The sequence below is a fragment of the Halichoeres trimaculatus genome, unplaced genomic scaffold, assembly GCF_033239565.1.
Source record: "Halichoeres trimaculatus isolate MK-OKI-2021-1 unplaced genomic scaffold, fHalTri1.1 fHalTri1_scaffold_4, whole genome shotgun sequence".
In the NCBI taxonomy this organism is placed as follows: Eukaryota; Metazoa; Chordata; class Actinopteri; order Labriformes; family Labridae; genus Halichoeres; species Halichoeres trimaculatus.
The window spans coordinates 6,947,375-6,960,450 of record NW_027437182.1 but is presented as its reverse complement, the minus strand read 5'-3'; the positions used below and the strand labels follow the sequence as shown (position 1 = coordinate 6,960,450).

Genomic DNA, 13,076 nt, shown 5'->3' with positions numbered 1-13,076 from the left:
TGACTTTATGTTTTAATAATTTTGACCTTTTTATCTCATAACTATGACTTCATTTTCTCATAATTTGAACTTTTTATCTCATAACTATGACTTTATTTTTTCATAATTTTTGACTTTTTTGTCTAATAATTATGACATTATATTCTCATAATTTAAACTTTTATCTCATAACTAAAACTTTATTTTTTCATAATTTTTGACTTTTTTGTTTAATAATTATGACATTAAATTCTCATAATTTGAACTTTCTATCTCATAACTATGACTTCGTTTTCTCATTATTTTGCGTTTTTGTCTCATAATTTTGGCTTTTTATTTCATAACTTTGACTTTATATTCTCATAACTATGACCTTATTTTCTCGTAATTTTAACTTTTCATCTCATAATTATGACTTTATGTTTTAATAATTTTGACCTTTTTATCTCATAACTATGACTTCATTTTCTCATAATTTGAACTTTTTATCTCATAACTATGACTTTATTTTTTCATAATTTTTGACTTTTTTGTCTAATAATTATGACATTATATTCTCATAATTTAAACTTTTATCTCATAACTAAAACTTTATTTTTTCATAATTTTTGACTTTTTTGTTTAATAATTATGACATTATATTCTCATAATTTGAACTTTTTATCTCATAACTATGACTTCGTTTTCTCATAATTTTGCGTTTTTGTCTCATAATTTTGGCTTTTTATTTCATAACTTTGACTTTATATTCTCATAACTATGACCTTATTTTCTCGTAATTTTAACTTTTCATCTCATAATCATATCTTTATCGGCATAATTTCAACTTTTTGTCATCTTTTCCTTTTCACTGGCAGAAATGGGCTTCCGTATCAGGGTCCTTTTCTGTCATTGTAGAAATAAATACTGTTACAGAAGTGTAATCGTGTCCTCTGTGTTCCTCAGGGTCCCTTGGAGGTGGCTCAGGTGTTCCTGTCAGAGATTCCCAGTGACCCTAAACTGTACAGACACCACAATAAGCTACGACTCTGCTTCAAGGACTTCACAAAGAGGTAAGACCTGCACATGGTGGATATGAAGTGGTACGAGACTCAAAAAGAAAACTGCTTTATTCTTGTCTCAGAAAATTTAAATAATTTCATCATTACAGCCTGTTTTTGGATGTTTACTTTTCCAATTTGCCAAAAAGCATAAAAACCATGAGCAAAGAATCCTCCATCCACAGTAACATTTTATGATCTTTAAAAGTTGCACCTAATAAAATAAAAGTTCAGCAAGGATGTTCATGAAGGTATTTCATTGATCTTTCCTTCAAAGGTGTGAAGATGCCCTGCGTAAGAACAAGAGCCTGATCGGTCCGGACCAGAAAGAGTATCAGAGGGAGCTGGAGAGGAACTATCACCGCCTGAAGGAGGCGCTGCAGCCCCTCATCAACAGAAAGATCCCTCAGCTTTATAAACCTGTACTGCAGGTGAACTCACACAGGTAAGACACAGATCCAGAGAAAGAAAGTGTGAGGGGAGAGCTCGTGTTGTGACGTCAAGTTAAATCGGTTTCTGTTTTTGCTTCCTGAATATTCATGCAGCAAACGGACAGCTTGAGAAGGTACTTTGGGTTTTAGACTTATTTTCTGACACTTTTGTTTTTGTGGAACAAAGAAGAAAAAAGATTTTTTGTGCTGCAAACAGATTTCATTTAAATCTTTTTCTGATTGTTGTTGTTGTGAGATATATTGATTTCTTTAATCAAGGTTACAATAAAAACCCACTTGTGTCAGAAATATTGCAAAAGCCTTTGATCCAGGAACTCCACCCCTTGCTTAGCAAATTTCTGATGATCTTTCTCCTCTAATCTACTTTGTTTCTTTTGTTTTCAGAGATTCCTTCAGCAGAATGAGTCTTCGCAAGCTCGACATTTGAAGATGAAGTCAACACTCACACACAAACTCACACAAACACACACACTAGCACAAACACATGACAGAAAATTGCAATATTAATTTATTCTGGAGTGTAAATAGGAGTGTGTTCAGAGTCGGTCAGTGTTTCCGAGCGTGTGCTAAAAGGAAGGCTAAAAGTGTTTGGGCTTGGTACGTCATTCCAGTGTCTTAATTTGTTTACAGACAAACTGTTACACAACGAGAGGGACGAACAAGTGGAGCGGGGGTTAAACGGACACCTTGGCTTTTAGGATTTCCTCTTTGCTGTTTGTCAAATGCAGAAACATGTTTGGAGTTTTCTCTAAAGCATAAGTAGCTGTACGAGGCGGTACGTGTGAATTCAAATCTGCTTTACTCAAACTGAGAAAACACTGAAGACAAGAATTCTGTCATTACTTTGAGTTTTCGAAAGGTGCCAAAAACTTTTTTTTTTTTTGCCAAATTGTGTCGAGTGTCTGCAGAAAAGGTACAAATGTAAAAGCCAAGGTGTCTCTTTAATAATGTACTATGTGTCAAAAGAATCTGTATTCAATTTCATGTGTGCACTTTTTTTATTACTGTGTAGCAATGCATTTTACAACTTGAAAGATTATGTAATTCAAAAAAAAGAAAACGTGCAAAAAATGGTACCATTATTTATCATGATGCTTTATTATTATTGTTATTATTATTATTATTATTATTTTTAGTTAAAGAGTGTTCTAAAGTTCGGTACTTTAAACATCCTTGTATAATTTTATGTAGTTTTGTTTTGTTTATTTTAAATATTTTACTAAATAAATATTTTAATGTGGAGTTTTTGTCTGGCTTGTTGCTTTGTTTGTGTTTGTGTCGGGTTACGTTAGATCAGGAGGTGAAACGAGTAGGGCTGGCTTTTAAGAACCTGATTTGATATTGGTTTAAGAAGTAGAAATACACAAATAGAGTTTTTGTTGTCAATTTTTAAATATTTTTTTTCATTCTCATGTGAAAATATGTGGTAGGCCACCTCACATTTTTGAGAAATACAACAACCCAAACATTAGACTTAAAAGTTGAAGGGTCGGGCTTTATGCTGCTGCTAGGGATGGGATGGGTACCTTTCAAATTTGTAGAGAATATGAAACAGATGCTGGTTTCCTGGTAATTGGTATCAGTACTCAGCAGTACCAAATTTCCAGTACTTTTGTGTGCCAATAAATAGTAATTTATTTACTAATAAAAGCTTAAAGTTTTTCAATTTAACACTTATTTCTCAATATATTATCTTGCAATGCTGTGTTCATGTCCATCATGCAAAATCCTCTACTCTTCCACTCCCTCACAGTCACAAGGATGCGTTTAGGTACCTAAACATGGTACCTTTGATTTTACGTGAATCGGTACTTGGTACTACAGATGGACTTTAGTCGGTACCTATAAAAGAATCTACTTCGGTACCCATCCCTAGCGCCTGCTGCTTACTTTGGTTGCCATTTTGTTGTTGTTTGGTCTAGTGCAACCACTGTCCATATAACAGAAATAACACTAACAGCGCCCCCACTGGCCACGAGGTGAATTGATTCAGATGGTTTGCCAAATTGGCTTTTATTGAATTGGGCAGGGAAATATTGGGATGCACTATTCATCAATAGTTCTACTGGAGATGTCCCGATACAGATTTTTTTGGTTTCCAATCTGACCAGGTTTTTTCATGATGCGTTCTGCTGATACTGATCTGGTACCTACATTTTCAGACCCTTAAAAAGAATCCTCAAAGAACACTCACTTTACAAATGATGCAAGCAATGTTTTACTATCAATGCTTTTCAAAGAGGAGTAGTCCCATACAGCGGACATGTTTGCAACGTAGTTTGATTTACAGCAGCTGTAAAGCGTGATGGTGGTCTTAAGTATGATGCAGCTAGAGGGAGGCTTCAGGGGGAAAGTCGGGGCAGCACAGCAGGACTGGAGTCTGGCTGTAACTTTAGGAACAGGAGGGGAAAGAGAAAAGATTCAAGATGTAAGGAAGGCGTTATTCAGCTATCTGAAGATAGGTGAGAGAAAGAAGAAGTGAGTCACAAAGTTTGGACACTTAAGGACAGAATCAGTACATGAAGGTAAAAACTTTATTGCTTACAGTAGAAACGTGGTCATGAAGCTTCATACAGCTGGAATGAGGTACAGTCAGAGGAGACAGAAACTCGCTGGATGTGTTATCACTTTAAAAACCTGCTGTGTAGTGAAATCACTGGTTATTATTAAATTCCTGAAAGAGTATTTGACTTTAATACATAGCTGTAAAACCTGAGACGTTAAGCTCACTGAATATTCTTAAATACAGAAGCAGATGCACATTTTTACATGCCATGGTATATTATGACTGACAAAACCAAGCAGGGGGAGTTTAGATCCTTGGTCAACCAGGAAATCGTTATTTGATCATCAAGAGGAAGTTTCAAGCACAGATCGTCATAAAGTGAAAGCAGGTTTTTCATTCCTCCTGGCTGCTTTTGCAAAAAGAGGGCATGAAATAAAACTGTTGGCAGTAAATTCACTTTTTTTCTAGAAACTGAACCACAGCAGAGGCAAACCAGACAGTTGGAAAAATAGTTTAAGATGCGCATGAAACTAAGACAACTGAAGTGTCTAGTGCTTCTCAGATTTGCTCTTTTCAAACTTATTCATCATCCAGTTTGATGCTTGTTGACTAATGATGGAGCATAATTTAAAGTACTGTTGGTAACGAACTGATAAGTCATTTTTTAGAAAGATGGAGGAGGAAAACAGGAGGAATTAGTTGGAATGTCGAGGCTTAAATCCTCCTGTACTTTTCTGGATATTACAACAAACAGATATTACAATGTGTACGAGAATTGGGTTAGATTAATGAAGGCAGATTTTGAAAATTTGTGAGAGATTTTTAAAAAAGCTGAAAACCCAGAGAAGGTTTTAGACTTTTTAAGGTTATTTTCACATTTTCACTCTTATTTTTCATCTTAAGACTGGTGTCCAGGCTGAGGGAGAAACTGCTGGTAAAACATTTTATTATCAACAGTTAACACAAAAAAACATGTGCACTCTGGTAGGTATATTTTTACTTCACATTTCAGTGTATCTACGTAAAAATGTCCACTTCCAACACAGGTTTTTTCAGGCGTTAAACTTGGGCCAAATGTCTGCAAGTAAAAATCTGTGCAAAGAAAAGTTTGTCCTTCCTCTAACATGACACAATAACTGAACGACTTTCAGGTCTTGTTTGGTTGTATTTAGATTTTCATGTAACCTGCTGTAGAAAAATACATTTCCAACAACCTGTGATTCACTCATAAACTGGGATCAAAAGTGCTTTTCTAGTTTGTAAAATGGATCCATACAAAGAAAACGCAGAAAGAGGAAACAGTCGAACAGGTAGCTAAAAAGACGGGACGTTGTAGTCTGCAGAGGAAAGAGCAGCAGAGGAACATTTCTGGACATCTCTGAGTTCATGAGGAACTAGCTTCAGTTCAGGTGCCAACATGGCAGCTCAGTCTTTTTGGCACCTTTAGTAGTATTGCAGGAAAAAAAAAAGGGTGTCCATGTGATGCTCAGCTGCAAAAACACCAGCCAGCCCATCACCCCTGAGAGAGCAGCAGTTTACGTTAGGAGTTCAGGATCTGGTATCCTCCTGTAGAAGAGCAGGTAAGGAGTGGACGAGGAGCTCATCTCAGGCGAACACACTTCCAGGAAGTCCTCGGTCTCAAACAAACGCACCTCAGAGTCATCAAACAGCATCCACTTGCCCTCGTATTTCAGGAGGTTGCTCAGAGCCTGCTGCTGGCTGCTCTCTGCTCCCCCACAGGAAGCCTCCGTCGATGCTTCCTTCCCTCCCGCTGCAGCCTCAGGCTCCTTTTTCACTCCTGCCTCAGAGTTCTGGCTCAGACTGCTGATGGTTTTTCTCCGTTTGGATCCTTCTGTTGCTCCGTTGCTCGCTGCTTTCTCCGCGTGTTTGCTGCCGTTTCCCATATCGTAGCTCGACAAGCTCCTCTGACCCCCCAGGAGCCCCACCCCGCCCTCTGACAGCTTCTTTCCACCTGCTTTGTTGCTGTTCAAACCCGCTCCCCTCTGTCCCTTTGCACCGACATTGAAGGACACTTCTCCATCGTCATAGTTCTGTGCTTCCTCTTTCACCTCCTCTTCCTCCTTCTCCTCTGTTTCTTTAGCATCCTGCAGCCACAGCTTGGCGTCTTTCAGATCAGACATGTGGACGTACGCTGTATAGTGTCCGCTGCTGATGGTGACGCCGCTGTGCATGACGACGGCAAACAGCTGATAGGACTGACCCATCTTGGAGGATGACTGCGTGCACCACTCGTCCAGAGAGAGCCTCAGAGGGGTCTGCAGGGGGGTGTTCACCTTGGACAGACCAGCGTACGGGTCCAATCTGTGAGAGGCACAGGGGGAGGTGTTATTCAAAGGAGCCGTTTTGCCTCAGCTCACCTGGATTACAGTTGATCTGGAGCCTCAAAATCAACTTTATCTTCACAACAAAGACTATAGAGTGTACAAAATTCTATACAGGTTAATACGTAACTTCACTATGGGGTTGTTGAGTTTATGAAAATGTACATCCGATGTCTTATTTTTTAAATAGATTTATCATTTGAATAAGCAGAAATGTAAAAAAAAAAAAAAAGAAAGAAATCAAAAGATTTGCTTTAATTTTAAAATCTCAAAAAGTTTTTGGAACTTAAAAAAAATCATAAATTCCCCAGAATATTTAGAAATTAAAATAAGCACAAATTTCTCAAATTTTGTGGTTTAAAAAAGTTGCAAAAATGTTAAAGATTTAAATGGAACAAATCTGCAAAAATGATTACATTTTTTGGAAAAAAAAAAAAAAAAAAAAAAAAAGTAAAAATGTTGAAACTTAAAAAAAGTTAAATTGTAAAATGTTTTAATTTGAAAAAATTGTAAAAAAAATGTAAACATTTTTGAAATGTAAAAAATTTGCAAAAATTCGGTACAGTTTGAAATAAAAAAAAAAAACTGTGATGCATACTTGGTTTAACAAAATGTTAACACATAATTTGATTTTGTGTCATTTTCTTTAACTATCAAAACCCTCTGTAAGAAAAAATAAAACATATTGATTTTAATAATATTTTTTAAAGCTTCAAGAAGCAACTGCAAAGGGGTCAAAGAGCTGCATGAGGCTCCAAAGCCGCAGGTTGCAGACACCATGTCAGGAGACTTCAGAGAGATGGCGAAGTGTTTTTTATGATGCGTCTTTAAAATGATACGTAAAGGTATCTACTCACTCCAGGCCGTTGGCAGAGAAGCGTTTGAGGTGAATGGTGATGACTTCAGGAGTTTTATCAAACAGCAGACTCCTCTCAGCCTCCGTGTAGTGATGACATGTCTCACAGAAATATTTGTCCTCTCCCACGATGCGCTCCACTGAAGCAAACTGACCGATGGCCCATCTTAAAGTCTTCAGCTCTGGTTTGGGATCAGGAGAGACTGGAAGACACATTGAAGACAGGATTTATTTTAGAGTTATAGATTTACAGAAGACCAACTCAACTATTAAGGTCCTGAGCTCATCATGTGCAAAATTGCTTCAAAGCCTCCTCACTGTTGGGCAGATCCTCTGGACTGCTGGGTTGCTCCTCCTGCACGGGGATGCTGATGTCCTGAAAGTCTTCTCTCCTCTCTGTGAAGCTTTCACACTCCAGACAGCGAGTCCTCAAGACCAGCTGCCCCTGGAACAAGCGCTCCATCAGGTCCAGACCCTCTGAACAAAACAGACAGAGAGGGAGAGAGAGAGAGAGAGAGAGAGAGAGAGAGAGAGAGACGAGGACTGTGATATTTTATTTCTGCAGTCACACATAGAGCATTGATGCACTTTGATTTCAGGGCACAGGTTAAATTGAGAGACCGGGAGACTTTAATCTTTAAACTACACCTAAACTTTGATCATTTGAAAGTCATAGATCAAGGGTCTTCAACCTGTGGCTCTGGAGCCTCATGCAGCTCTTTGACTCCTTTGCAGTGACTCCTTGTAGCTTTAAAAAAATATTACTGAAATAAAAATATACATTTTTCTAACAGAGGGTACAGATGATTACCAAAACAGACTAAATAAAATCTTGTTGAACTAAATATGCATCACATCTGTATATAAAGCCTGCCACCGCTCTACTTCATCTCCAACAACATCAGCAGCTCACAAATTTTCCATGCACCTGTGGCTAACCTCAGGTTTTACACCTATGGTAAGAAAACAAAATCTGCAAAAACACATTTCTGGAAGGAAAAGAAACTTTTGATTCTGTGTGGATGGATTAATTTAACTGCCAACGTGCGGGCCTAATATACATGCTTGATATGTGGCCAGACATTAGCAAACAACAAAACATGATGTGCTAGGCTACATCATCAATACATGTAATCAAATTCGAGTAAACTTTCAGAAATTTGGGAATTTTTGCAGTTTATTAATTTTCATTTATTTTGAAACTTAATCAATTTTATAAAAATATTTTTGCATATTTTTTTAAATTTGTTTTTAAAAGTTTGGCATATTTTCCCAATTTTTTTTTTGTTGCATATTTTGATTTTTTTTTTTTTTTAATTTTTTGCAAATTTTTACAAATTTTAAAATGTTTTGCAATATTTTATAAGATTATATCCCTCTTTTTTTTTTTTTTTTTTTTTTTTACATTTTTGGAAATTTATTAAAATAAAAATAAAATACTTAAACAGCACATGTATAATTTCATAAATTCAAAATACTTCTTATTTAGGTAATCATTCACTAGATTATAACTATTTATATAATTTTATACACTTTATAGTCTTTACTGTGACGATAAAGTAGATTTTGTGGCTCTGTTATGACTTTGATCCAAGTGAGCTGAGGCAAAATGGCTCATATGAAAGTAAAGGTTGCAGACCCCTGACCTAGATTTAAGTGTAACCAAATTAAATAAAAAAACTTTTCACGTCACATGTCTAACTCCCTGATGAAGTCTTCATCCTGAAACATGTCAGAATAAGTTATACATTTAACAACTCAAACTCTTCTTTCTTGGTCTAGAAATAGCTCTGTCCGCCAAAGTTAAACTCATACCTTCATGTATCACCGCCTTCTTCTCTTCAGCCATGCTTCCTGGTTTCTCCCCACTGCTCCTCTCATTCTGACTCTTCTCCTCCGAGCTCCCGTCCTCCTGCTCAGCTCTGATGTGGCTCTTCGCCGTCATGGAGCTGATCTTCCCCACGCTGCGGAACTTGGAGAAAATACTCGGCTGTTTCCCAGAAGGCCTCAGCCAGCTCAGCCTGGTCTTCTTCTTTCTTTTCCCATCTGACTCTTTTGAGTTTTTCTCTCCTTTCTCCTCACCATCACTCACTCCGTCCTCCTCCTTGTTCGGTTTCTTCACTCCTTCCTCTGTGCTCTCTCCGTCTTTGTCTTGGTTAGTGTCGAGTGTGATCTCACTGGAGGACTTCCTCTTAGAGCGAGTGAGGGGTGTGTTTCTTTCAACACCAACTTCCTCAGCATCAGATTTCTTTGATTTGACTGATTTCGGTTTCTTTTTGGCGTTTCCCACCTCAGTGTCACTCTTCCTCTTTCCACTGAGTTGTCCGTCCTCCTCAGAGGGGGTTTTAGCGTCTGATGCAGAGCTTGGACTCTCAGATTTAACCTCAACCACATCCTCACTCCCCTTCTCCGAGTCCTGCTCTTTCCTGAAGGTGATGCAAGCCTCATGGATGTATCCCAGGATGCACTGCAGAACCTCTTGGGCATCATGCTGAAGGTAGCCTTCGTACATGGGGTTCAGCTGCCTGAAAAATGTGAATAGACAGAAAAATCACAGACTGTTTCAGCTTCAAATACATCGACATGTTCCATTCTTCAGGTTTATTTACAAAAAAATAACTATTTGCAGAATTTATGATTTAAAGTCAGCACATCTTTACCTGAGAGTGTTGAGAATTTTCCGAGGAGGTGTGGCGAGCTCTCCCTCGCTGAAGCGCTCAGGGTTTAGCAGGAAGTTGGACTGAAGCTGCTCCACTGATGATATTAAACTGTTGAAGCTCCCGAGGAGCTCGATGTGAGCCGGCACAGCCTCAGCTGTGGCTCCTGACTGCTGACAACAAGTTTACATAAATTAGTTCATGTAAAAATAAAATTGTCTTTGAGTATTAGTTTCTTATCTGTTGTAATAACGGTGTAGGATCCTTAGAAAGTAGGAGGGCACCGATCAAAATCTTCTGGCTGATCACTGATCTTTAAAAAGCCTGACCTGCTGATACCGATTTTGGCCGATACAGATTTTTATTTTCTTTAACTGGCAGCATATACCTTCAATGTTCCAATCTTATTTTATTGAAAATCATTTAACAACACCAGTGAAACAATAAAATCTTTGTGTCTTAACTTAAACAACCAATAAAGTGTCCTGAGTTTTGGGTCTCAGAGCAAAAAAGTACCAATGACTGGCTGTCAGATCTCTTCAGGGGTATAGAAGATCAGTTTCATATGTAAGGATGGACCGATCACTAATCTCCCAATAGTAAGAAAATCGGCACCTACCGATCAGGCCACTGACCAATCAGTGCTTGTCTATTAGAAAGTGTTGCTGGATAATTATGTTGAAGGTTTTTGAAACAGTTTCTAGTGAAAAGTGACTTTTGCTTCACCTACCTCTTCATTTTGATCCGTTTCATCCTTGACTTTGTCTTTTCTTTTGGACAGGTTGTACAGTTTCTTAATACCTTCCTTGAGACCGGGGCAGTGGTACAAGACCTGCAAGAACAAAATGACACCATAAAGGCACCTATCTGAAAAAGGCTGGGAGCACCATCCACGTGGCTTTCTTTGTTAAATTGCTACATATGCAAACTTAATGCCAGCGCAGTTCTCAAGACAGCTTCCTGCTTGCATGCTGCCCTATTGTCTGACCAAAGGCTGACAGGAACAATTGTACCAACACTTATTGTATAACAAAGGAGGAAAGACTCTCGATTCCAGACCAACATAACTTTCATGTTTTCAGGGGTAATAAGTCATGAAATCCTCAACTGTAGAATTTTATGTCATCATTATGTGACCTTTTCTAAACTTCAACACAATAAATGAAATAAAGTCTTCCTAGCACATGGATGTAGTATCCAAACAGCCATATAAACTCTATCATTTTTATTTATCTGGTCCTGGGTGGTGGCTCACCTGTAAAACACTGTTCAAATAGCAGGTGTTGCCCAAGTTATTGAATCCCACAAATGGCACAAGGTTTTCCTTCTTCTCACAAGACAGGGGGAGACCAGGAGAGGCTGGACATGGAGGAGGACCAGGGACCACCTGATCACAGCTACTGAGAAGTCAAAGAGAGAATATAGCTTTTAGGGAACAATGAATTTTAGAAAAAAAAATATGAAGAAAATAATGATCTAATGGTTGATAGATCCTATCCTCTGCAGCTTAACTAGTGCTGGGTCATAGTGGCAATATAAGCAAGTTACTCCCCAGCTCACTCTGGGGTGCTTCATGGCATTCCTATACCAGATGGTATATCCTTTAAGCCCATTCTGAGACAAACCGAAGGAATGGTCTGCAAGAATTTGCTGCTGTACATCACAAACTCTTACAATTTTCAGAAACAACATTTGGACACATTTCAGGAAAGATTTAGAGGCTCATGTGGTCTGAAGCAAAGCTCTGGGACCTACTTTGGTGGTCCCATGTGAGGATTACTCTGAGTTTGTTCGCCTTGTCATGCCAATGTTCCCATTTTGCTTCAGGAAATATGTATCAAGACTTGTTTATTTTCATCTGTTACACTGAGAAGGATGTATTTGTGAAGTATTTCTGTCTACATAACGATTGTTATCACCTCACTGTGACTTTGAAGTTAGCACAGTGTTATGACTAAAACTGAGCATGGCATGAGAGAATGACTGAGTACCTGCAGAGCCCAAAGTAAAACAGACAACCACTCCCTCTTCAGACAAATAGGATGATAAAGCAGAATGTTGGACTGTGTAAGACTTTGATAAATCCACGTCACACTGAAAAAACACACTCACCTGGCCCCGGGTTCCTCTGCTTCAGTTGGTTTTGGTTCTTCTGCTTGTGGTTCAGAGAAATCCAGAGCCCGCTTCGTTTCCTTCTTCTGGAGGAACTTCAGAGACAGTTTACTCTTCCTGACGGGGCTGCAGACTGCTGCCACACTTTCACCCTGCAGGCCCGGCATCTTCTTATTTGGTGCCCTCTAGGCTTTTTCTTATGCTTTCTAATGAGATGCAACAGCGCCCCTCACTGGCGGGAGAAGGGAAAACAACTGCATTTCAGTGGGCGCCATGAGAGCCGTGCAAAAGAACGAAAGTTAACTACGCACTTTAATTTGCTCAGCGCATTGGAGGCACTACGACTAACTTAGGTGTGTAAACTCAGTCCATAGTACATATACTCACTGTATCCAACCCATTCTCCTGACCGAAGGGCGCATTATATAACATATTAGCTGGCTAACGTTAACGCTCACTTACTGCCTTCTCCTGCTAGGTCGTTGACGAAATACAGCCGTTAGAACCAGTAACTGTATCCGTTTAAGTTTTGCGAAGTTACTTTTAGCAGTAAAATGCGTCAATTACACTAGTTGTTCAGCACTTTACTGACAACATTGTCTAAACTGGGTCAAAACGGTGTGGTGAAGAAGTGGGAGGAGGAAACATACAGCACATTGCACCTTAACAGTTTATCAACCGAAAACGAGCCCTGGGAATCTATCAGCGTCAACAAGAATGTGAGTCTTACCAAGAGAAGGCATTCCAGGTCAAAGTCTGATAAACTTTTTGGCAAAATATTCCGTGTTAAAGGCATTTAGACTGTACTGGATGAATCACACGGCGCTGCAGAAGTTGGCGCTTTTTCCTGCTGGAAGGTACGCTGCCTGTTGCACTGCCCGAGAAACATCTGTACGATATCAGATTTTTCCTCAAAAACCTCAAAATGTGGCGACTTTAGAGTTCAAATCAATCATATCAACACATTTTATGTAAAAAAATACGAGAAGACCTCTGCAAAATATTAAAGGAGACAACATCAACACCAAAACTTTCAGGCAATTTTTAGGACAGCTATAGAAATTAGGACTAAACGGACAATCCTGGAAGCCATCTTTGTAGTCCCCTTCAAAACTTATAACGCCATCGCTGG

General features: G+C 38.6%; 2 protein-coding genes across 18 annotated transcripts in view; one reads left to right on the top strand and one right to left on the bottom strand.

Moving 5' to 3' along the window:
• dock7 (dedicator of cytokinesis 7) overlaps positions 1-2,713 on the top strand; it is a 46,382-nt gene extending 43,669 nt beyond the window's left edge. For 14 of the 15 annotated variants that reach the window (XM_074669146.1, XM_074669145.1, XM_074669144.1 and 11 more), the window contains 3 exons: positions 925-1,031; positions 1,297-1,464; positions 1,856-2,713. In XM_074669146.1, coding sequence (XP_074525247.1) covers positions 925-1,031; positions 1,297-1,464; positions 1,856-1,898 — 318 coding nt within the window. In that variant the 3' untranslated portion in view covers positions 1,899-2,713. Of the gene's footprint in view, positions 1-924; positions 1,032-1,296; positions 1,465-1,564; positions 1,585-1,855 lie in introns of all 15 variants that reach the window. The other variant, XM_074669138.1, reaches the window with a different exon arrangement.
• Positions 2,714-4,003: 1,290 nt separating this feature from the next.
• On the bottom strand, positions 4,004-12,816 carry usp1 (ubiquitin specific peptidase 1). 3 transcript variants are annotated; one of them, XM_074668763.1, is made up of 9 exons: positions 12,675-12,816; positions 11,945-12,176; positions 11,088-11,232; positions 10,563-10,664; positions 9,836-10,005; positions 8,991-9,700; positions 7,494-7,652; positions 7,177-7,378; positions 4,004-6,299 (listed from the first exon to the last, which is right to left on the bottom strand). In XM_074668763.1, the coding sequence occupies exons 2-9, from the start codon at positions 12,109-12,111 to the stop codon at positions 5,513-5,515; spliced, it is 2,442 nt and encodes an 813-aa protein (XP_074524864.1). In that variant the 5' UTR covers positions 12,112-12,176; positions 12,675-12,816; the 3' UTR covers positions 4,004-5,512. The 3 variants fall into 3 exon arrangements, with proteins under 3 accessions (XP_074524864.1, XP_074524865.1, XP_074524866.1); XM_074668764.1 differs by having other exon boundaries at positions 9,836-10,002; XM_074668765.1 differs by having other exon boundaries at positions 11,088-11,229.
• Between the last annotated feature and the right edge of the window lie 260 nt (positions 12,817-13,076).